Here is a 25,981-nt window from a genome sequence, read left to right as displayed (position 1 = left end):
AAATGTTGAATTCTATTATTATCTAATATAATCAGTAGGTTTGTAAAAGAGTTTAGTTTCTGGTGATTGACAATGAACTTGGAGTGAGGTATAGGATGATATGCTGAGGAGGTAGGATGTGAGAATATAGGGAATATATCTTAGGAAGTGTGAAAGAAATCTTATGAAAAGGTTTAGTAGCAAGAGAATAGACAGGAAGTACTTTTGGGTAGATAAGTATGTGGGAAGACAGTACATAAAACATGTATTTAGGAAAATAAATGTTGTTATATGTAGTACCAATAGTAAAGATAGGAGGGAGAAAGAATAAAAGGGCATATACAACACCTCTATATTATTCAGATGACCCAGTCCCTCAAAATCCTATTTCATGAAGCCTCGTCAAATGAGCTCATTTATCTATTAAGCTATGATTACAAAGAGGGGGACTCCACAAGATTTAAAACAAAGCATGATTAAGGTTTTCAACTATGACTCTGAAGGTCACACTGCTGCTGAGATACATGTCTTCTATTGCAACAGGTCCCTAGGGCCCCATTTGGTGGAAAGAAGGATTTACAAGTAGGATAATGGAAAGGACCAGATCCAGTGGAAGTGTGAGATAGAGGGCATGCTGTGTGTTTTCCCAGATGGTGCCTTTTATCCTATTTGGGTACTGGACATGCCATCAGACATGGAGGACCCAGAACCACTGAAGAATCTAATGCTACAAGCTGAAGGGATAGCTCAACAGAGCTAACATGGCCACAAACATTGTGGCTGGAGACTATTCTCTTTGAACTACCAGTTAAGTGGGGTCCAGGGAGGGTTGTGTTGGACGTATTTTCTAGATCCACCTTTACTACGCCCAGCACTGTGGACTGGAGAATCCATCCCAGTATTTATTAATGATACTCATGATGGGTGGTTTTTTCAGATGCTTAGGTTATACCCATCCATGTGTCTGGATTTAATTATACTGATTACAGAAGAGAACTGCCTATGTTGGTCTCATAAGCATGGTGGCTGTCTAAGGGTATCTTTTGATAAGATAGCATATGGGGGGCCTAGACCAGCAAATTGTACTGGCCCCTGAGACTGTAAGCCATATGTCTTAACCATTAAAATGGTACTTTCATAAAAAGTCAATCATTTCTGCAGAACTTCTGCCAATACCTTACTGTCCTAATCATTCTGCAATAGAATTCAGCACCTTTCCTAAATAGACGGTGTTGGGGATGCAAATCAAGTCAAGATGGCACCTGGCACTTTGCCAGGAGGAGTGGTTTGTGAAGCAACGCCAGCGAGCCATTAAGATGATGATTCCTTATTGGCTGACTGCTGTATCTGTTAAGCTGTGTGTAATTAGTTAACTTAATTAAGCATATATACCTCTGCTGTTCGGCAGAGAAGCGGCTCCTGCTACCTTGGGTGCCCGTTACTTTGAGTTCTCAGTTCCCGCTGAGTTCACTCGCAATAAAGTAGTTCCCACTTCATCCTTCAAGTTGCTTGTCACCTCTTGGATATTTTGCCCAGCTGGACTACGGCAAGATGGAATGTTCAGATGTCTTGCCAGTACAAAGTTTCTAGAAATAGTGGATATGTTTTAGACTGGTCTAAGAATTGACAAAGGACAATTATGTAAGGACGTCATGACCCCTGGAAGTTTTGTTGGTAATATTCTAACCTTCAGCAAAGGTGGTATCCAAAAAGATCTTTGGTGCTTAATTGCAGGCTCAGACTTTCTACAACATAGATTGCAAATCCTGCCTACAAAGTCAGGCATAGGGTTAAGAGGGTTCCTGCTATCTCCTTATGCTTTAATTACTGGAGATGTAAGAGTTAAGAAGGATAATATGTTATAGTCTGTAAAAAAGTTAAAGTGATCCAATTGCATCACTAGATTTAAGTGGAGAGAAAGGAACATTAGTCCTTCAATCCTCCTTTGTCTTACTACCAGCCAACATTTCAGAACCATGGTATGCTGGTGATCATGTTTTACAACAGATGCATGCTCAGTTAACCAGACCCAAGTGTGGTCCTTGGTCTCATTCTTGCAGTGGCTACTTTAATTCTCATTGCTTCTACTGTTGTAGCCCCAGGGACAATCTCAAAACATTCAACATGTAAACTTAATTTGGCTCAAAATACTTACAAAGTCCTCCATAATCAGGTAAGTAGATGAAAGGATTGAAACTAAGTTGAATGCCTTAGAGGCTACTGTCAAACTTGAGAGTAGAAAGGTCATTACCAATATTTAAGGAAAGGCTTAAATGCCATGCTGTCCATTACTGCAGCCATATATAATGCTTCCCCATGGAATAGGAGGAAGGTTGAAAGTCATTTAGTGGGTATTTGGCATAGCAACAACAATAGCAGCCTGGATCTTATGGAGTTACATTGTTACATCCAGGATATAAAAAAAAAAAAATGGGGAGGTGGATCTTCTGGATCCCCTCTAGCTGATCAAATACTTCAAGAATTGAATGGCTTTAATTCTGGAAACATGCTGAGACATTCTGCATGGTATATTATTGGAATGATATGTTTGCTACTAATTATCTTTTGTATTGTGATAATAGGTTGTCACACCCTTAGACCAAGAATCAGGGAACTTGAAATAATGGCTCGTCATTTACGTTTGTGAAGAGGGAGAATACACGAGGATCTTCTCTAGGCATGTAAGGCATGGAAGTCAGGGAGAGATAGGCCTGGCATTGGGAAATTTCTGGCTCTCCCATGGCAATAGATTGCCCAATGCACGTGATCTTCCTCTCCACTCTGCTAGAAAGGTTCCTCATAGTAGCACCAGAGATGGGCATAACCTGTTAGGAACTGAACGGCCCACATTTAACCTTTTTTGGTAAAGGACATTCTATAGAATCTAATGTCTCCCAATAAACAAAGCAGGCGCAGGCTCCGTTTTGTGTAGAAGTTTATTCTGTCTGATCACCTTATCTGTCCTGTCCCCACTTTGAAACTACTTTGTTCCATGGGATTTTTGTCATTTTATTTCTTAGCTTTAGTTTCTGAGCCAGCCCATCCCATTGGGGGGGAACCCATGCAGGATGTGGACATGATAAATGCAAAACCATACTGGATCATTATAACCCAGTGATCCATTGCTGTACCAGATGGAGGTTTTGTTGTTTGAGTCAATGTATCTAACAGGTACATGCTACATACAAGAATAAGTGTCCTTTTCCCACCCCTATACTTAAAAGGTCCACAGAAGCAGTTTGTTTTCATCTGATTAGACAGAAATACACCTTCACTATCCTACTGTAGGCGATATTAACTCTCCAACTCTGGAGAAACTTGGCAGGATCTTGTTTCCCTTCTACAAGGCCACACTAGTTCATTATGTAACACTGCCGATTGGACTTAGGGAGATATAGCAATTACTCCTAGACTCATTGGTAAGACATTTGTCAGATGGTGAGAAGTAAGTCTGAAATTCAAGAGCTTGCAACTCAGTGAGGTTTCTAGGGGTCCAGGGACATGAGGCATATTTAGACAGCCTTGAAGTAAAAAAGGCAAGTTATTGAATTTGTTACCCTTACCATGAGGGGGGCAACATACCTATTGTGCCTATTAGGTTTGAAGCAACACATCCTTCATTTGGATGTACTATTTCATCTCATTTACCAGGTGACCAAAAAAATCGAGTTCTGCCAGAGGCATGGCTCGTGTGCAAGCTGCTCTTTACTCATTTCACATGATCCAGAAGATAAAAATGGTACTTGTACTGTGCCATCTGGACTTAGATAACATCTTATTTACTGCCACGGTCTTCTACACTTAACATCAAGTAACCCACTTCATGGCAAATGAAGCACAATTGGTCTATGCATGAAATTCACTGTTCTTACCATATCTCCCCTCCGCAATCTGGAGTAGCCGACTTAGAACAAAATACCCTTTTGAAGGCTTAGCTACAACACCTAGGTGGTAATATCCTGAAGGGCAGGGGCAAGGTTCTACACGTATTGAGTCAGGATCTACCATATGGTGCCATTTCCGCCACAGCTAGGACTTATGAGTCCGTGAATCAAAGTGAAGTGGGACTGACCACCGCCAACTCTCATGATCCAAGTTTCACTATTTCTTAGTCTGTTGGCCTAGAGGATTTGGCTCCAAAGGGAAAAATGGAATTTCTCCTGCAAGGAGATATAACATCGAACTAAAAGTTAAGATGGCCACCTGGCTGCCAAGTTCATGTTTCCGATTCAATAGGCAAAGGAGGGAGTGATGAATGACTTAGTTTCCTCAAGTGTGTAAGTCACTGAGCTACTCTAATGGAGGTGAGGAAGGATATGTCTAGAACACATGAAATCCTTTTGGGCGTCAGTATAACCAGGCCCCAAGAGGGAGGTAAGCAGAAAATGATGCTGTTCAGGTAGGACTACCAGTGGCCCAGGCCCTTCGGGAATGCGGATTTGAGTCATTCTACCAGGAAAAGTTGTGACTAGCCAACGTATTTGCTGAAGGCAAGGGTAATTCAGGAGAGGTAGATGTTTATGAGTACCTGCTTATAACTATGTGATCTAGAAGTGATGACTGTAGTTGTCATGAGTATTTTATTTCTTATGAATGTTTAGGTATGTTAAGATTTACTTTCTGTATCTATGATAAAACATTAACATGATAGTGCTTAAGTACTTTACTTCACAATATTTAAGTTATGGAGTTATTTAAGTTATGGAGTGTCAAAGAATACTAAAAGGGACTTCATCTCTTCAGAAGATGTCATACATTCATCTTTTGTCATACATGGAACAGTTGTATTAAGCAGAATGACTTGATTTCTAAATAAAGTATGGTTTTAAAAGATGTTTATGGGTAACAAGTTAATAAGGGGTACATTTGTCATGATTAGTTTTGAGTCACCTTGACTGGGTCACAGGATGCTCAGATATGGTCAAACGTTCAAGTTATTTCTATGGGATGCCATTTGAAGTAAATTGATACCAAGTTGGCATATTGAGTAAAGCAGACAAGTTCTACCCACTTTATCAGGACTTCAACTGATCGCCTTTAGGAAAGGTGGACTTCCAAGACCCACGTGCATGTTTAACAGACTTTTTGAATATAAGGGTATCAAAAGCATAGTATATCTTCACTTTAGTAACAGTCAAAATAAAGCTGGAGTAGCCACATTACTGTCAAAGCAGACTTCATAGCAAGGAAGTTAGTCATACAGATATTGATGATGAATTCAAGTTTCTGAAAACAATTCTTAGTGTGTAAATTCCTTATGATAAAAATTTGTGCCCCAAACAAGACTGTATGGAGAAATGGGTGAGTCCACTATTAGAAGGGCATTAGTCTCCACAATATTAATAGATAATAGATCAAATAGGGAGGGAAAAAATAAGGACAGTTGATTAAAGGTGGTAGTCTAATTGCCATCTATAGACCATCTAACAGAATACACATTTGAGATAATATTTATGTTAGACCACTGCTTGAGTCATGACATGCCTGAATTTTTGGACATGCTTCATGATTCCTATTTGCCTAACAAAACAAAAAACCCAAAAAACAAAAACCAGAGGTGACAGATAATTGGGATAGCCATCAGAAGATCCAGAAGTTAGCCAGGGAGTTGAATGGCTTATCCACTAGTTAAAGACTTCTCCATTGATGCTAGGAACTTGGGTGAAGTACAAGATTTATTCAGGTTGAAAAATTTAAGGGTTTTCTTCCACAAGCCTCAATAGGTTCTTAAGTAGAAAGGCACAATGAATATTACTTTAATTGCAGTTTATGCCATGTGATCATGCACTTTAAGGTACAATAATCCCTAAACATTGTAAAAAGTAATTCAAATGTACTTGGGTTATGAAATCAGCTAGTGTTGTCTCGTTAAGGGAAACTTGTTTTTACCTGAGTGTTTACCATTTTAGAAGTATTATATAAGAATGAAAAACTTGGGTATACCATATACTTGGTGTAGGGAAGATGGAGAATTTGAACCTGGGGTGTATGAACACTTGCTTTTGTCCATTAAGTAAGTATTAGGCAATTTGCTTAGCCTCTCTGTGCTTTAGTTCTGATCTGGAAAGTGGGGGATTATGAAAGTATCTCATAGGGCTCTTTCTATAATAAGAGAAAGTTAGAGAGATGGTAACTAGACTAACAGCTTATGGCAGCAAAGGGATGAGAGCATGACAAAAGTTCTTAACTGGGGGAATGATTTCTTTAAGGTGTCAAAGGCTTAAGTATATTTTAAAAAATCCTTTGAGGTAACATACATTTCCCTCAGTCATTCTGCCACCCAGATTGACCAAGATACCTGTTATATAGCCAAATCTCAGTGCCTACGCAGATGAATATCTGAAGGGGATTCCCTCATCTACTTCTCCCAGTTGCTTCAGGCTCTTAACAAAACTCATGTTGGAAGGCACAGAAAATAAGACTATCAACAGCCTAGTGTATGGCTGGATACAGGCAGGCAGGCTATGGATTGGATGGATTTAGGATCAGAAGTTAAATTTATATGTGGGATAAATGATGTTGGAGAACCTCACAAAAGGAGTGACACTCAGGAGTTGGTATCAGGGTGGAAGGAGTAGAAAAGATAACTGACAAGAACACATTTGGAAAGTGTTGGTAGTGGAAATTGAGTGTAGCATAGACATCTATCCAGTCTCTTTGTATATAACTTCCCTCCTGGGAAAACAGCTGGTCAAGTCTGGCCCAGAACTTAAATTCTGGTTCTACCATCTAGGCACAGAATGTTATCTTCTAAACTTGTCTTAGCATCAGTATCTCACTTATGGATTAGGTAATTAGTCTTCAGCTATATGCACTAAAGTCATGTTTGTTTTAATATTCCAAGTTAGCATCTGATAAGATCTTAAACCCCCCTCCCCCAAATTGTGTATAAACATTTCAGATAAACATTAAACCCACTGATAGTTAAAGCCAGAAGTCCAATATTCAATTTAGGTAGAACTGCTGTTAGTATCATTGTTGGCTTGAGCAACACATTTTTACCTTTGATGTATATTTGGGAAGTCAAATTGTATGACAGTTGATTACGTAAAACCAAAGCTGAGGTAAAGTCATTATACAAATGAAAGATGAAGATAATGTGTTCGGGAGCCTAGTCTGCCATGGGGTGCCCTCTCCTGGACAGTGTTAAAGTGTATGCTGACAGTGTTTCTGACTGGGGTCTGTTTCCAAGGCTCAATTCACCGAGTTATTTAAGATCCCACAGGGAAAAGGATGCTTTAATGCTTTCTTGCGTATCTGATGCATCTCTCATCAAGTAAAAATGTTGACAGTTGATAATGTGAAGATTAAGGAGTGAAACTTATACCAATTATTCACTCAATTTAAATAATACATCTAGTCAAACTCCGAGTTTATGCAAAGCAGAGCTCATCTATCGGAGGTGGTAAATGCTGAACCAAGTCTTAGAATCTATATTGGAACAACCTACTAGTTTTTCCTTACACATTCGTTACTTGACAAAAGGCACAGCATATGAAGCAGGCAGGGAACTGAAGAACTATGTATGTTTCGGCAGGAGCAATTCTACACAGAATGTGAAGTTTAGGGTTGGGAAGTAGGTAGTTTCTCAGTTTTCCTGAGGGTCTTCTGTGGAAATAGCCTCTGAAAGAAACATGGAGAATATGAAACTTTCCTGTAATGATTTTAGTACATGAGCACCTTCCCCCATCATACTGGCTCCTTATCTGGAGAAAGGATGTATCTCCCAGGCTTATGAAAACTAATCCTTTCTGCAGATGCAGAAACAATGGCAGTGATGATTGTGCCGTTCAGACATCCGTGTTTGTCTATACCATGTCTAAGTCACAACATTTACCCAAAGTAAATATTGTTCCCATTTTACACTTGAAGATGAAATAGTTTGAAGTCACGCAGTGTGAAACTGGCCTGGGGTTTGGAGACTTGAGTCTTTGGCATCTTAAATACCATCTTGTCATATCCAGGGAATACGAGATGCTACCAACCCATGAGCATTGCATTATGTCAGCAGGAGAGACAGTTTGGCTTCCCTTTTGAAAGGAATGTTTGCTGCATGAAAGTGTGGGTTGAGAGGTGCATCTTTGTAAGTTCACAGAGTCCTTTTCTTGTGATATAAGTGGGAGGGAGTATTTTTTTTGGGGTGTTGCCATTGAGATGCCTTGGTGTTAATTCAGGACTACACTGTCAAATAAGGAGTAAAACGTTTATAACCAGGTTGACCTCTAATCTTATATCCAAGTCAAAAAGACTCCTCTATCCCAGAAAGCCCTTTCCAAGTTCCACTTGATGTCCTCAGAATAGTTGCCAACTTCAGGGAGGAGCAAGAGCAGGATCTGGACCCGAGAGATTACAACTCAAGATTTATCCTTCCATGTAGTCCCCCAGGACCAATCTTGACATGCTGGGGATAGTGTGCTTACAGATTCTGTGCTTATCCTTCTGAGACAAGGTCAGCTATTATCCTTTAGCATTTGGACTTCTCTCAAATGGAATTAATTCCCTGAACTCCTGAGCAGAATGTTTATAAGTGCAAGGTCTCTGAGGCATTTAGAAACCCAGGCTCTTCTGACATGACCAGCCCAGGTAAGAATCCCATGAAGAGGAATCAAGAAACAGGGTCTTCAGGAGGGCTCCCAACTTAAGGATGAATAGGCTTGGGATTCCTGGGCAGCCAGCTTTAGATCATGTTCATGTTCCTATATAAAATATAAGGCCCAGAGGGAAGGAATTCTCTTGTAAAGGGACTTAACAGGAGGAGTCTACACAGAGCCAAAGATGTTGAAGAGGCTTCTAGTTTACTAGTGAACATAAGACAGGAACCTCTCCAGGTGTGTGAAAGAGGTGTGGTATTTTATTCTTATGCAACAGCCAAACACTATGCTTACTGTAGCAAGCGAGACAGAAAATAAGTAGCAAGCAAGGCAGAAAATAAGTACCAAAAGAGACATAAAATAAGTACCTATCTGGGGAAACGTGCACATCAGCGGGCCATTCATAGAATTCTAATGTAGAAGCAGGTACCATACTAAGGGTTAAATCAGGCTTCCATAAGATTATCTGTGGCAAGGTAGATGTGCAAAAATTTTCCAGGTGAAGATAGTGATAGTCCAGTAAAGAACATAGGTAATTTTTTGTTAACTATTTTCATTTAACAATTAGGTAACACCCAGTCTTATTGGAAGGTAGTAAGGGTGAGAAATGGTAAGAACTGCATTTGGTTTTGGTGAATGTATGGATAGGGAGTTCAGGGGGAGGGTGTCCTGCAGTGAATTTTTACACATTGGTGCACAGGAGCTGCTGCAGTCTCATAGTACATTTAGGTTACGAAGGCTGCTTCTGACTGGGGAGGCATAAGGACAGTGTTAGAGCTCGGGGAAAGATTATAAGCAGCTCAGTCCACCCTCAGAGGATGAGGTGCATCTTTCCTGACATGGGTGCCCTTTCCAGTTTCTTGATGTGTTCAGAGATGGATAGAGATATGAAATGAAGGTGGAATATCCATGATGAAAACAGCTGGGTGTTAGGTACAAAGGAAAAATCGAGTACCTTTCTGGGTCTTTAGGTCAGTCTAGAGGATGGAGGACTTTTTCTTGTGCTTAGCTGTAACATGGTTTGAGATGGAGAGGTTGCTGGATTTCACAATCCCTTCCCTTCATTGTCCATAGTTCATTAGGTACACATTCTGCCTCATCTGTGACTTGGGTCTGTGATCCTATTGCACAATAGTTCCACCAGGGCAGTAGTGAAAGGACTCAAATGGCATTGGAAGATACCAAAACAATTTCATTAACACTAGTAACAGCCTTCTAGGGGAATTATGAGGACAGAAGAACTCACTTGGCAAGTCCCATTTTTTTATTTAGGGACTCCCTTTTCTATTATCTTCTACATTATAGCTTTGCCTAATAACATGTTCAAAAGTTATTTGATTATTATACACTCCTATTTTGCCTCTACTTTTAAAGGGAGACTTTCTGTAAGTGTGGAGAAATTTATCTAGCCTTTCGTTTCCATAGGAATATGGTTCTTTAAGAAAGTTCTATGACTTGTCTAACTTTCGATTCTGTGTCCTGCTAAGGCAGCAACCTGCTTGGGGAGACAATACTGCATAAAAGATTGTGTACTGTTAGGATCTGGTCTGTATCCACAGGAACTCGCGACAGGGTTATGGGGACAACTGAAGGGACCATCTGCAGAGGCACAGGTGGTATGGAGGAAACTGACAGGATGGTGGAGCACCAGGACTAGCAGTGTTACCTAACCCAGCCCAAACAGGTAAGGGAAGGTGTAGTTACCAGAACACAGGGAAGGTCACTTTTCAGGAGCTGGCACCTTTCGTAGAAGATGCTGCCAAACATGCCTGGTGAGAAGGGAATTGGGAAGTTAGAAGTCAGGCTTACAACACTTTTACCTCCTGCTGGTATCTCACATTCTCTGGGCTTACTTGGAAACAAGAGGACAGGGGAATCTGATATATCCCGTAAATGCCAACTTCTGGAGGTATCAATCGGGGATCAAGATGGGTCCTTGGCGGTATGTAGCTCGAAGTTCTTTGGTGTTTACTAGAGAGTCTTGGTTCTGTATGTGACCCCCAACTGAAGAACTGATGCTTAAATGACTGTCAGACACTGCATGCAGTCTTCAGGACAATGTCTGGGCCACAGCTTTTAAAGTTTGTTGTGAAGTGAGGTTAGTTGTGTTTTATAATAGGATAATATGCCCTGGGAACTTGAGTATATTATCCTGTTTTCCAAGGTGCCAGTTCCTTAGAATACTCAGTCTGATTTGGGAATCTTCCGTCAGTATGGCTTGGAAATTACATGGATTACTCTCTAGCCTTAAGATGTAGACAAAGCTTATGTGCTCCTTGTCTGTATTCCAGTCCCTTTAACATACAAGGCATAGGTAGTATTTTGATCCTTAACAAAACCAGTGTAAAACTAGAAGCTTTTCCCTGTATAGTCCACTGTGGAGTCTATGTTGACCTATATCTCAGTTTCAGTATGTTTAAGGAGCTGTCACTTTATAGCATATTAGATCCCAACAGCCCCCTCAGAGCATACCTACAGAGGTAAGTAAACAAATGGGTACATATTATCTTAGGTTAACTTATCGACACAAGATCATTCCTTGAGGGTCATGCTACAAAAATACACATTTCAAATATTTGTGTTAAATTCATTGTAGTGCAAAAGGCATTTGTGAGTGTAGGATACTTTGGTTTCTTATAAACTTACTATTTTGAGTTTTATCTAGTAGATTTTTTTTGCTACATGACCTAAGAAAACTATCATCTTTTCCTTCCAGGGGAAAATGTCCTGCTGCATTTTAGGGCACAAGTGAGAAGGTTTGTTTATGAATAGCCATGCTCACCTTTCATAATGTCTGCTCAGCGCCCAGCTCCTTCCAGCTCCTGGGCATACCAGGTCTGGAGTCCCTGCAAATCTGGCTCTCGATCCCCTTTGGCTCCATGTACCTGGTGGCTGTGGTGGGGAACATCACCATCCTGGCCGTGGTAAGGGTGGAACGTAGCCTGCATCAGCCCATGTACTACTTCTTGTGCATGCTGGCTATTATTGACCTGGTTCTTTCCACTTCTACTATACCCAAGCTTCTGGGAATCTTCTGGTTTGGTGCTGGCAACATTGGCTTGGATGCCTGCTTGAGCCAGATGTTCCTTATTCACTGCTTTGCCACTGTTGAGTCAGGCATCTTCCTTGCCATGGCTTTTGATCGCTATGTAGCCATCTGCAACCCACTACGTCACACTACAGTGCTCACCCACTCAGTGGTGGGTCGTTTGGGGCTGGCTGCTCTCCTCCGAGGAGTTCTTTACATCGGACCTCTACCTTTGATGATCCGCCTGCGGCTGCTTCTTTACAAAACTCATATCATCTCCCACTCCTACTGTGAACACATGGCTGTGGTCACCTTGGCATGTGGCGACAGCAGAATCAACAATGTCTATGGACTGACCATTGGTTTTCTGGTATTGATCTTGGACTCTGTGGCTATTGCTGCTTCCTATGTGATGATTTTCAGGGCTGTGATGGGGCTGGCCACCCCCGAGGCCAGGCTTAAAACCCTGGGGACATGTGGTTCTCACATTAGTGCCATCCTGATCTTCTATGTTCCCATTGCCGTCTCCTCCCTCATTCACAGGTTTGGTCACCAAGTGCCTCCTCCAATCCACACCTTGCTGGCCAACTTTTATCTCCTCATTCCCCCAATCCTCAATCCTATTGTGTATTCTGTCCGGACTAAGCAGATACGAGAGAGGATTTTTCAAATCCTAAAGATAGGAACTAAGATGAAATAATTGCTACTTCTTTCCTCTCATACTCATGGAGGCATCATTTAAATATGGAGGACCACTTCCCGTTTGTGAAACTCAAGTCAGATATTAGGCCCAACTTTTAGAGTTGTAAACTCAAATACTAAGAAGATATTTGTCAGGATCAGAGGATAGTTGAACCACAAAGACAACCAGCAATGACAATGACACCAGTAATAAGCACGTTTTTCCAGCACTTCTAATGCTTTTCTTCCAAGTATCCTGACATCAAGTATTATTGTTCGTGTTTTATATATGTAAAACTGAGACAAGACCCTTGCTTTATAAACCACATACAAAGTTACTCAAGTCTTCAAACACCAAGCTAGGAGGCTTATGTTATTATATACTTTATATATATATTTTTAAAGTAAATCCTACAAACTGGGTCAAAGTCACCTTAACTACAAGATTGAATTAATGTTAGCAATTGGAATCCTGCCAAAACTGCTTATTCTAATAAAAATTGTAGTGTACTGGAAGACTGATCTGCATGCCTACTAGGTATGGCGACACCACCCATGAGAGAATGTGGCCTGGCAAGTTATTGACTCAATGAAGGGAAATGAAGGAAGTGACTGCCTTATGGGAAGCGTGTGTGTCGGGGGGGAACTGTCCAAATGCTTTGGACTTTCCTTAGCAAAAGGAAACACTTTAGTGAGACAAAAAGTATCTTCAATAGTTGCTGTTGCTTTCATCTTCCTTCCTGGCTGCCAGCCTGATAAGCAGGGTTTAAGGAGCATATTTTTTGGAGATAAGGAGGGCTGATCAGTAAGTATATAATGGAATCAGTTTTAGAATTCATGAGCATGCTGGCAAGAGAAAAGAATCCTTAGGATTGGATTTTGAGGATCAGTCAAGGGGGCTAGATTGTTAAGACCGAGTAAAAAAATTAATTGAACTTTGGGAGGCACTTTCTCGGGACATGGGATTTATTACCCTGGCAAGGACCCTAGGAAATGGAACAAACTCACTGCTAGGGTATGAAAAAAAGTGGCAATAGCTAGCTAGTGGTTGGCAAAGCAAAAATGCTTAGGTTGTTCTATAAGGAAGAAGAAATGGAAGGGGCATATTGTAACATACATTATAACATGTTATGCAAGGACAGAAGATGCTTTGGAGAATTAAGTCATGAAAGTCTCAACTGCCTTCATGAATGATCTGTGGACATGGGTACCAACACCATTAAATAGTTCACTGGCAATTATAACTCATGGTAGCAGAGGCAGTCAGACATAGGTACATTGATAACTAGGGTATGATGGGGTCATAAGTGCTGTCTTTTGGGCACTGTCAAGTTCATGGATAACTTCTTGGGGTTAAGAACCGGCAAGGTCAAAAGGGAACATCAAGAAGGCTCAATCCAGGATTGTGGAATTAGTAAATGGAGTACTAAGCTGGGAAATGAACAATATAAAGATGGGCGGCCAGCAAGACTGCTTACCATTTATAACAATGCAAGAGAAGATCAGAAGGTGCAAGAATGTAACTTCATTGGCATGACCAATCTCTTGGTTTTCTGAATCTGTTCTTTTTGTATCTAGAACTCATTAAAGATTAAACTGAATCACTAGGTAGAAGGACCTTGAAAAGCCATGTCTAGGGGCTGGGGATGTGGCTCAAGCGGTAGCGCGCTCGCCTGGCATGCGTGCGGCCCGGGTTCGATCCTCAGCACCACATACCAACAAAGATGTTGTGTCTGCCGAGTACTAAAAATAAATAAATAAATATTTTTTTAAAAAAAAAAAAAGAAAAGCCATGTCTATCATACCATAGTCATTACTCTAGTTCTCCAAAGTTTCCCATGGTCATTTACCCAGGCCATTGTACTATGGGTGAAATGATTACCAAGACATTAAAAGATTGTTGAACAGTTTGAGTTGATATTGATATCATGAATATGGTATTTCTGCATAGTTCCACTGAAGTAAGGACTCTAGAGTACAGGTAGAATAGTGTTGGAGAACTCACTGTATTCTTATTCTACACCCCCATCCAGTGGTCATTTCTCTTATCAGCTAGTATTTAGTTAGAATTATTATACTGTCATTTTCATGAGATTTCTGGCCTGAAATGGCCCTCCCCACCAAAATAGTAAAATAAAAGCATCCCAAGTGGGATGACAACTATTTTTCTATGGGATATAAAAATTACTACTTGTTTCAGGAAAATTTTAACTATCCTGCCATGTACTATAGGTTAGTCCATAGAACGGTGATCTATCAATGGTATGTTGATGGCAGGGGTTCAGCAAGAGGCGATTTGTGTAGTGAAGGCCACAGTGAAGGATGCTATGGGTAGTGTGAGGCAAACCAAGAATTTTCAGGCACCTACTGCTTTAGTATTTTATAGGTCCAATGGTCAGGGTTATACCAGGGTGTTTGCACTAAGAAAAAAACCTTGTGTCTGTTAATAAGGCCTGGTGAGCCTTTGAATTCTGCAGGTAACAGTATTTGTGTAAGAATTCTGCTTTGGCCCATAAGCCAGAAGTCAGACTTCAAATTTTGCATGGATCCAGAGCAAGAAAAATTATTTTAGCAGGTCTAGGCTGTTATAAGTAGTAGTGATATTTAAGTCTTCATAACTGGCAGACTCGTGTGTTGGAGTTACTACTGGTGGGAAAAGATGAAGGATGGAGCTCATGGAACTACATTGGTCTTGAGAAATAACTCCTGGAATTTGGTTCATGGAGCACCAAGCAATTATGTATCTAGAACTATCCATTTGTGAATTGGGTTCATCTTACTCATCACATCATAAAGTCAGATGGGTCCAGTAGTCTTAAGACTGCAGTAACTTGTCTAGGATAAAAACAGGAGCAACAGGTTAAGTTACATGAGCAGGTATCCATGACTCAGGTCATCTAACATTTGCACCAGTCTTCCTTACACAGCCAGATGGAGGAAAAGGCCAGAACTGTACAGAAGTGTTGGCAAATCCTGGCCTAAGAAGAATGGCAGAAGCATTCAGGAAAGTGAAGAATTTGAAAGAATTTTGGTTACTATACCCGTTTGTATATTTTCCATGAGGCACCCAAGATAAGAGTCAGTTGAAGTCTCTGGGCAGTGGCATCTTTTTGCTCTGGTCAGGGTCTCCAAGACTAGATTAGGAGGTCTGGGAGAGGGGCATAGAGGCAGATGGGAGTTGGGTCTGAATCATTTGTTGGAAGCCACCTGCCAGAAGAGGTACTGAAACAAAGTAGCTGAAGTAGTGCAACTAATAGAGCCACTAGTAAGCCTTCAGTGGTCACCTCAGGACTGGTATAATGGGTTATTGTATGGACTGGTAAGACATTGAAGGAGACCATGTGGGGGCCCAATCAGTAGCTGACTGACCAAACTTGACTGGCTACTGCTGCCACATTTCAGTGTCCAACCCATCAATGCTGAAACCCAGATACATTACTCTTCCAGGAGGCCACTTGATGGCTAGTTGACTACAGCGGGCCTCTTAGAGCCAGTACTTCGTATTTGTTAGATGTACTTTTTCCACGGTGTGAATTTGCCTTTATTGTCCAGATCCTTGGCCAGCACTCCTGTTGGGGGCCTCAAGAACATCTGATCTATGACAAGTTGGAACCCTTGCCTGTAGTATAAAGAAAGTAGGACGTCCTATACAAAATGATATGTAGAGATTACAACGTTGGAATTCACTGATGGCATTTCATTATCTCACTAACTGGAAGCAGCTGGCCTGTTTAACTTTCTAAACACAGATAAAGCAGCTCAGACAACATTTCACAAAAGGCTAGCACCATCTTTGATGCTGTAGTATGTGCATTTAGTTATGATGCTCAAAATGATGCTAAGGAATCCATTGGACAAGTTTGAACTAGGAACAAAGGGGTTGAAAGAATCTCATTCTCAATGAGCCACTAGAAAACTTACTTCCTGCTCCTGAAGCCCTTGACTCAGATTTGGAGTTCCTGGTTTTCAAAGGTGGTTCACTCTGGTCAAGAGGACAAGGATCCCATTGAGCTACAAGTTAAACAGTAGTCCACAGTATCCTGACGACAGCTATGTCAGACCAACTGTTGAGTCATACTACCAGCACCAACTGGCCTTGATTAGTAGGGAAGATGAAAGGTTGCCTTTATATAGTAGACACAGGGAAGACTATTAAACATGTACCAAAGCCATGTCATATACTTGGACACTGTCTGGTACTCCACTGCCCCACTGTCACTGTTAGTATAATGTATAACATTCTCAAAATGATTACCATGGGTTCATCCTGCTCAGATATGAAAGTTTGAGTCACTCCAGGTAAGCCAAAATTATTTGCAATGTCGACAACTGAGTGAAGGGAACTCCAAATAGTAGGAGAGAAGTAGTAATAGTTGTGGCTCAGATATTTAACAGACAAGATTTATAGTTAATTCCATTAATCTTCCTCTTCTAAATTTCCCCTTAGCAAGGAAGGACTATGGTAGTTTTTCCTGGATGGAATAACCCCTCACTGTCCTTGGGAGGGGATGCCCATGATTTATTGCCATCTCTGCCCAAGTTCCCATGGAGACTATGCAGGGCTCTGTTAGGCCAGCACTTCCTGGAAGTGACCAGCTCTTGGGTTTGTTCCACCTCATTCCCCCTTGTCCATGGTGAAAGAGTTTCAGTAAGTTTTCATCTAGTAGATCTCTCTAGAAGTTCCTTCTAGAATGGAATTACCTCTGCAATGGTATGTCTCAATTTTGTGATCTGGAAGTAGGGGATAAGCCGTGTTGATTTTTTTCCTAGAAAGGCTGGTCAGCTCTGGACTCAAAATGGATGTCACGTCTGGCATGTCCACAGTGTGTTAAGTTGTTTGATTTCCTTCCCCGATTGCTCTCTTGTCATGTTTTAGTTTGGTTTGCATTTCTTTCCAGCTGTTAAGGAAGTGAGCTTATGCGATTTTCCTCCCCTCTTGCCTCTCCCCCTGGTCCGGATTTGGAGGTAACTGTCCTTATTCTCCGCTTCAGGTCGGTAACCAATGTCTGGACCCGAGGCGGTGGCTGCGCCGGCCTCGCTGGCTGAGGAGGCCCAACTGGTGCGAAGCTGCGGCAGCCCGAGCCTTGTGAGTGAGCGCTGAGCCGGCTGGGCCCTGGGTGGCCTGTGGCCTGGGCGGCGAGGCCTCCTCCCGGCTGGCGGGCTGCTGTGCCCTCCATGCAAGTATGGGCTCTGCAGAGCAGGACAGAGGCTGGGCCCAGGGCTGCGAGCGGGATAGGAGGCCAACAGGCCCCTTTGCCCACGCAGGTGGCTGCTGGCGCGGTAGCGATGGACGCCCCAGAGGAAGAGCTTCGCGCTGTCCTTCTCTGCATCCGATGCAGAATTTGATGCTGTGGTTGAATATCTCGAGGACATTTCATGGATGACGAGTTCCAGTTGTCCATGAAGTTTCTCTGTAACAAGTACTACCAGGAGTTTGAAGATACAGGAGAGAATAAACCCATCTACACACCCATTTTTAACGAATATATTTCTCTGGTGGAAAAATATATTGAAGAACAGCTGCTGGAGCCGAGTCCTGATTTAACATGGTGACTTTCACAGCTACATTACAGCACCATAAAGATGAAGTGGCTGGTGACATGTGCGACATGCTGCTCACATTTACGGATTTTCTGGCTTTTAAAGAAGGACTAAAGAGCAGAAAAGGCTGGGGATTGGACTTAAGCAGTGGCTTAGTGACGACTTCATTGTGCAAATCATCCTCTATGCCAGCTTCCCAGGACAGTCTGCGGCACTAGGTCCCACGTCCAGGCAGTGAACAGGAACATTCTGGACATCAGTCTGATAGACTCAGACTACAGCTAATGACAACAGAAGTGTCCATCTCAGAAAGACTGTTCTGCAGCCCTTGGTTTGTGTTAAGTATTGACAAGTCAGAAACATGACCGGACCTTTGGACCCACTTCTCCTGACACGCCATCTTGTATTAGTGTACTTCTCCCCAACTAGTCACCTCAGGTGCTTGGGTCAGGCTCCTTTGATCAGGCCCAGGTCAGCCATTACACCTGGGGGCCCTTCCCCGCTACATGTTGGTGTGCATAACCACAACCATGAACCCTCCTCTTCCCAGAAGGCTTTGCCCGAGTCCTTTGTGCAGACTTTTTTTTTTTAAAATAACATGGGTCATAGTTTCAGTCCTTCAACCTCAATGGTGTTTTTGTTTGGGAGTATTTATCTAGGGAGCTACTGGAGCCAGCTGCCTGTTCTGCGATTTCTGCGTCTCCTCTGATCACAGCTTGTCTGGCTGTGGGGCCCACCAAGAGAGATGTCCTTTACCTAAAAAGGTATGTGTGAAAGTCAACTCCTAGTCTTAACACACACGGTCCTCATAACACTGTCTGTTGGTCCTGATATAGTCCTACTGTTTCTAGAAGTCTCTTTCAAGCTTTTTTTTTAAAATATATTTTTATAGATGAATACTCAGGCAAACTTACTGGATATGATCTTGGAACTTCCATGATTATCCACCTAAAGATCAAAGTATTATATGCTATGTGCTTTTTAGTCATTAGTGCTTTAAAAGGTAAAAATGCTTTTCACATTGGTGCACCCGTTTCAGCAGCAGTGAATGTCTGCTGTGTGCTGTAATAGGCTAAAGTGACCCTGCATCATGGCATGTCAGGTGTGTTTGTGCATGTTGGCTTAAAACCCTTTCTGTGTAAGCCAGTTGTTTGTGTTTATTAGGGTAGATAAAGACTGCCATTTCTTCCCGTCACAATCTCCTGCCAAGATGGTATTCACTGGTCTAGCTCAGCATGAGGCAGCGGCTGTGGACAGCTTTACTGGTCGTGTGTCAGCTGTGGTTTACTACATTGTTCAGTACTGACCAGAGAACTTATGTCACATCCCTGGAAAGAAAAAACAGTTCAATTCCCCTGTGTACTTTGTTTTTTTTTAGTGAAAAAAAGAGTGACAACTTTTCACTTATCTTCTGGTTTTAAAGAATGAGCTATAAGCTGTGTGTTTCTGTACTAATGTGTCATTAAATTTTACTCATGGTACAAAAAGTGAGGTGCTTTGCAAGAAAAAACTGAACCTCACGTTCTCTTCAACTCAGGACTGTCCAGTATTTAATCTTGAGGCATTTACCTTCACCCACCTGTCCAGCCAGCTGTTCCTTTACTGCTTCTCTGGGCTTTGGAGGAGTTGAAGTCACTGCCTAACTCTACTCTGCCATCTTAAACTCGTTATCTTAAAGCATTTCCCGTTTTCCTCCAAGTAGTTGGGGTTTTGTCTTAAAGGTATTTGATCCATTTTGAGTTGGTTTTTGTACAGGGCGAGATTCTGTTTCAGTAGTCTACAGGTAGAAGTAGAGTTTTCCCAGCACTAGGAGCTGAAGCGTGTCTTCTCCAATGTATGTTTCTGGTTCGTTCATTAACAAAAACAGATGGCTGTGGTTTATTCCCAGGTCCTCTATTCCTTTGGTCTAGATGTCTATTTTAGTGCGAAAAATCATGCTGTTACAGTGGCTCTATAGTTTAACACCAGAGGCATCACAATACTTAGTCTTTTTGCCCAAGATAGCTTTGGCAATTCGGGTCTTTTATGCTTTGATGCATTCGAGTTCTGTAGAGAATGTCTGTTTTGTTAGGAATTGAAACAAACCCTGGTAAAAGGCATAGTTTTCCATCTTGTATTGTCTCCAGTTTCTTTACCACAATATTGGTGAGCATTGAGTGAAGATCTTTGACCTTCCTTAGTTATGTTTATTCTGAGGCTTAATTTTTGGGAATGAGACAGTAGCAAGAGACAGGTAGCCAATGTAGATAGTGAGTGATCTGGTAGAGAAGATGAGTGCCAATTCCAAGAGAAGGAAATTAAGTGCTAACACCTCCAGAGCACCTTCCCCTTCCTCAAGGTTACTGATACCTCTGGGGGGAAAAAAAAAAAAAAAAAAATCGCTCCTCTCAACACAGAGTACCCCCAGGTGGCTTTTTTCCTGCCTTTTGGTCAGATTCCAGATACCTCTTTTCCTATAAAAGGGGCAAACCCCTCCCACGGATACCAGCTCTGGGTTCCCTTCTCTGGGAGTGTATCAGGAGGCGCTATTATGAATGGGATCATATTCCTTTATTTCTCAGCAAGTTGTTGATATGTAAGAAAGCTCCTGATTACTGCATGTTGATTTTTGTATCCTGCTATCTTTGCAGAATTGATCTGTTCAAAGACTTATGGTGGACTCCTCAGGGTTTTCTAGGTATAGAATCATCTGCAAAACAGATGATTCAACTTCCTCCTTTCCTATCCATACTTTTACCTACTTGCTCCAGTACCATATCAAATATGATATGGTACTAGTCTTGCTCCTGATTTTAGAAGCATTTTTTTCTCCATTCGTACATTGAGTAGTATGTTGGCTGTAAGTTTATCATAGCCATTATGATGTTTAGGTATGTTTTTTATGTAGTTTATTCATAATTTCTATCATGAAGGGATGAATTTTATCAAAGGGATGAATGCTATGAGAACCATGTAATTTTTTCCCCCCTCCCGATTCCATTTATGTGTCGTATTGATTTGGATGTTAAACCAAACTTGCATCCCTGGAATAACATCTTTATCATGGTGTATGGTTTTTTGATGTTATTGAATTTTACTTCAAGTATTGAGTATTTTCTGCATCTGTTTGTCAAGGATATTTGTAGTTTGATTGATCCTTATTAGGTTTTAGGATCAGTATAATGCTGGTTTCATAGAAAGGGCAAGAACTCTTTCAAACTCATTCTCTTATAAGTTAGAGGAGCATCCATATTAGACCTTTAAAAGCCTGATAAATTTGGCTGAGCATCCATCTAGTCTTGGGTGCTTTTTGTGGTTATGTGTGGTACTGAGGCTTAAACTCGGCTACCTTGCCTAGCACCCATGAGGCCCTGAGTGGTAGAGCACTTAGTCTTTTTGGCAAGAGCTTGTCTCAAGGTCAAAAAAAAGAGTCTGGTCTTGAACATAATCCTCTTGGCTTATCCTCCCAGAATAGTCTCCCAACAAAGAAAAGTCAACAATTAAACTTTATTTGGGCCTCCTCAAAGTGGTTAGAGGCACCATCTTCAGAACAATCATAGCACAGGAAATGCATCACTAAAACTGCTCAAAAAAAAAAAAAATCTGACCAGCTGAATCTTACTGCTTCAAGTACGCATTCACAACAACCAAAATAGTGATGTGCCTCCCAGGAATTTGTTAGCATTTGCTAGTCTTTGGACTGTTGCAAACCCTCCAACCCTTTCTCAGTCATGTGGAAGACCAGACTCAACTAAGTTTCTGACCTCCTGAGTATTTCTTGAATTCCCCTTTTCCCTCTTTGAGCAGGGACTCCTCCAGCAGCTGTGGCTAGATAGTGCTCACTACTTAAGAAGCAGAGGCCTCGCTGGGCTTAGAACTTCAGGGTAAGTCAGTGCAGTGAAGCCAGGTGTGAATATTCAGACCAGCTCCCTGCTGGGGAAAGAAACTTGAGGGTCAGATTTATCCATTTGATCAGTTGAATGAAGGATTCATTTTGGTAGAACTTGTTCTCCTTGGAGACCCTTCAGCGAGTTGTGATTTCAAAAGGAAGGTGGAAGGCAGGTATCTGAGGCTGCTGTGCTCTGGTACACATGCCAGCCTGTGTCCATTGAACTTGGACAAGGACAGTGCTATGGCACTGTGGCATCTGCCAATGCCTCCTGGAAATTCTGGGTAGTCTGTCTGGATCACTGCAAGTCCAAGCTTGTCAAAGAGCCAATCAGGCTTCTTTCTGGAATTCTATTTTTCCCTTCTGTCCCAAGAAGTTGTAGACATCCTCTGGGTGCCGAGACTGAAGACAAGAGTAGCAGAGAGAAGCTACAGAGCACACTTCCATTAACAGGAATTACAATACAGGCCTCCAAGTGTCCTTGGAGCAGTGTGCAGATTGATGAGCAGAGTGTAACCTCTGCCTTGAGTGTAGCATCTCAAACACAGGGGACTGCTGTTGACAATGCTGCCAGATACACTGAGTACACAGACATTTGTTCAGTAAACACAAAATAACCAAACATTTGAAACATGGCCTTAAGGTTAACGTGAACAGGATGGTTATTCCAAGTATCTTCAAGGAAAATAGGGCATAGGGTTCACAGACACATTATAGGTCATTCAAAGTCATTGTGTATAGACTACTTTGGATTCCACAAAAACCAAAATTAATGTTGAACATTCACCTTGCAGCCTTGGATTTGTCTATATATGGACTGAGACAAAGTTTTCAAACTACAACTAGAGCAGAAATCCACGATATCACCAAGAATTATGTCAGGTCAGTCCCAGTCCCCTTGCTTGGGAGCTTTTAAAAACACATCTGACCAAAGCAGGCGAGATATGACTTGAAAAGGGGGAAGACAAGGTGGGGATGAGGAACGAGTCATGGAACCGACTTCTTAGCTCTCCTAAACACTTTTGGGGAGAGGCATCTGTACCCCAAACTACCTCAAGATGTAGGAAAAAAAGCAGAAAAGTAGCTGTACTACTTTCTCTGAAAGTCAAAAGTTTGTCTTGGATCTCCCTGACTGGTTGCTTTGCCAAGTCCCTGGGTGCAGGCAGAGCATAGTCTAGATGGGGGAGCCGCTTTTCTAGAAGTCTTGCTCATTGATGGTGTTGAGCAGCACGCATGTGGGGAGCTGTGGAAAATGAATGTGCCCAGGCTCTTGAGCCTGCTTTTCAGAGGAATGGCAGAGCACTTCCTCATTGCCAGGAGGCCTTACATGACAACTGTCACAGAAGTCCAGCAGCCCATCCAGAGTATCAGTGAGCCTCAAACTCTGAGGTCATTGTCATGGTGGTCCAGGTTACACAATTGGGAAGTGTGCTGCATGCTCAAAGCATGAGTCTTATATTCTGAATTCTTGTCCATGAAGGACCCTAGGTCTAGATCCCCAGGCTGACTACCAAGCTCCATTCCAGGGGCTTTAATGGCTACTCAGTTGGCACAGAGTGCTTGGGATCAACCATTCTTAGGCGTCTTGTGCTGCTTCTACTGGGCCCAGACAAGGGGCTGCTCTGCCCCGAGATCCCCTGGTGGGATTGGCACCTGGTGGCCCACACTGAGGTGGCAGCTGTTGTTGCTGTACCTGGAAGGCACTGTATGGTGGGGGAGGAGTTGGAGGTCATTTTACCACTTCATAGTAGTAACCAATTTGGAAAAAACCTGAAGTAAAGTGGCAGTGCCCACCGATTGTGGGCTTCCTGGTAAATGATCAGGTTGATTTCATGTTGCCATGAAGGTGGTGATTGGCTTGGCGATGGTAGCAAATGCAGCAACAGCAAACTCAGAATGTTGGTTCACACCAGCTGGAACTCAATGTTCCTAGGAGACTCAAAAAGGCTGGCCAGCAGTAACCTAGACACTGGGGTGCCAAGAGCCCAGTAGCAGTTGCAGTATTGAGACTGTCCATGGCAGTGACCTGTGAGATCTATGTAGCTTTGATTGTTGGTACTCATGAACTTGTCCTGTGGGGATTCAGCCCTGATTGACAGGGGGCTGAGCAGCACTTGGAGCAGGAGCAGCATACTCAGAAGCATTATCTCCATCCCCCTTCTGCTCCTCTGCCAGGGCGCTGCCACCTCCGTCCTCCCTCTTTCTTCCCTTTTCATGTTTAACTCTCCCCGCTTTAGCTCTCTTGGGAGAAATTTAACTTAGGCTTTTTATATCTTGGTTCAATATTGGTAGACCATGTTTCTAGAAGTTTGTCAGTTTCTAGAGTTTTGTTTAGGGGATGTTTTGAAAAATTCTAATATTGATCCTCTGGATTTCCTTAATGACCCTCAGTGGTATCTATTGTAATATCCCTTTTATTTCTACTTCTAATATTTAGCTAAAGGCTTTCTTCAATCTGACCTAAGAGAAACAATAATTTATTGATCCTCTGGTTCTTTCAGTCTCTTATTTCTGATCTTTCCTACTAAGTTATATACTAAGTCAATACCTAGTACACTTTTGGGGTACTAGGTATTGAACTGAGGCACTCAGCCACGGAACCACATCCAAGTCCTGTTTTGTATTATATTTAGAGATAGGGTCTCACCAAGTTGCTTAAAGCCTCACCATTGCTCAGGCTGGCTTTGAACTCGTGATCCTCCTGCCTCAGCCTTTTGAGCTGCTGGGATTACAGGCATGCACCACTGATCTTGGCCTCATTTGTTTTACTAAATCCTTTTAGATGCATCCATAGAAAACCAGATCTCAAATAACCTAACGAAGGTTTAGCTACGAGTTTCCCTTTTAACTGCTTCTACTATGTCCTGTAGAGTCTGAAAATGGAAACACCCCATCATCGATTCTGACTTCCGTGATCTACAGCTCATCTAAAAAGTATATTCTTCAATTTTTATATTATTTCTGCAGTTTCTTGCTGTTGACTTTCATTATGCTCTGATGAGATTTAAGAAATTTCAGTATTAAAAAACCAATTTCTGCTATATACCAGTGATTTTATGTTCTGCTACTTTGCCAAATTCCTTAGAAAAATATAAGCTTTTAGAGCTGATAAAGTACACATCATATCTGCAGACAGTGAGTTTGACTTTCATATTTGTATCCCTTTTATTTCCTTCTCTTGTCCAGTTATTCTGGCCAAGCTGTCAAGTACTATATTGACTAGGAATGGTGAGAGTGAACATTCTTGGCTTATTCCCAGATTAGAGGAAAGGCTTTGCTTTTCCCCCTTTAAGGGGATGTTGGATTTGGGTTTGTCACATGTTGTATTTGTGAAAAAAAAAAAAAGTAAAAATTCCTTTCTCCATTAGTTTCTAGTAAAAAATTTTATTAAAGCCTTTCTGTGCCTATTGAGATCACAATTTGTTCTTAATTCTATTTGTTTAAATTTAAAAACATGCTTCACAACTATGTTTATTGTATTAACATTCATAGTTTTACATTGTTCCGGTAGAAATTTTGCTCAAGTATTCAATGCAATGCAAATAGAGAATGAGAACTATAGTCTAGTTACTTTAGAATCCTAAGAAACTTTAGATAAGCGCTGATAAAATACAAGTTCAAGTAGTTGTCCAAAAGACTTAACTATTTAGTACTTTATTCAATTCTAAAAAGTACCTTACACATGAGTCAGTTTCCATTGGAACAGTCAGTGATCAGTCACGTTTCTCAAGTAGGAAACATGGGGCTGTAATAAGCAACATAGGAAACCAATGAATTAGGTTTTTACATTTTGGAAAAACTGTTAGTACTATAAAGGTTGAAAGTTATTCAGAAAAATATTAACAATTGTTTACATGGATTTTAGTCAGCTTTTTCACCCCCATGACCAAAAAGACTTGTCAAGAACAATTAGAGGAAAAAAGGTTTATTTGGGGCTCACAATTTCAAAAGTCTCAAGCCATAGATGGGTGGCTCTACTCTTTGGAGTTTGAGGCAAGACTGATCATGGTGGAGGAAATGTGGAAGTGGCTTAAGACATCACACCAGGAAACAGACTAAGCTCAGCTCACAATATAAAATATCCCAAAAGCAGGCCCACAATGACCCACATCCTAGGGTCAGTTAATCTAATCGGTTGCACATGATTGGATTAGGGCTCTCAAACATCATTTCACCTCTAAATCTGTGCATGTCTCACACATGAGCTTTTGGGGGAATGCCACATATCTAACCATAACAATGATCCTAGCAAATTGATTGCAATAAGTAACATGCCCAAGTAGAAAGCTTAAG

The 25,981-nt window shown here is 41.6% G+C and overlaps 1 protein-coding gene and 2 pseudogenes across 1 annotated transcript; 2 read left to right on the top strand and 1 right to left on the bottom strand.

Annotated features, from left to right (window-relative positions):
* Positions 1 to 11,344: 11,344 nt before the first annotated feature.
* On the top strand, positions 11,345 to 12,298 carry LOC114098300 (olfactory receptor 52M1). The gene has a single exon (XM_027942462.2). It carries the CDS (start codon positions 11,345 to 11,347, stop codon positions 12,296 to 12,298), a length of 954 nt encoding a protein of 317 aa, XP_027798263.2.
* A 5,292-nt stretch (positions 12,299 to 17,590) lies between these two features.
* On the top strand, positions 17,591 to 18,038 carry LOC114098311 (ADP-ribosylation factor-like protein 2-binding protein pseudogene; annotated as a pseudogene).
* A 4,845-nt stretch (positions 18,039 to 22,883) lies between these two features.
* LOC114098596 (WW domain binding protein 1-like pseudogene) lies at positions 22,884 to 23,832 on the bottom strand (annotated as a pseudogene).
* Positions 23,833 to 25,981: the final 2,149 nt, after the last annotated feature.

Source organism: Marmota flaviventris, chromosome 9 (genome assembly GCF_047511675.1).
Source record: "Marmota flaviventris isolate mMarFla1 chromosome 9, mMarFla1.hap1, whole genome shotgun sequence".
Classification (NCBI taxonomy): domain Eukaryota; kingdom Metazoa; phylum Chordata; class Mammalia; order Rodentia; family Sciuridae; genus Marmota; species Marmota flaviventris.
Note: the sequence above shows the minus strand (reverse complement) of the source record. Positions and strands in the feature narration are given on the sequence as shown.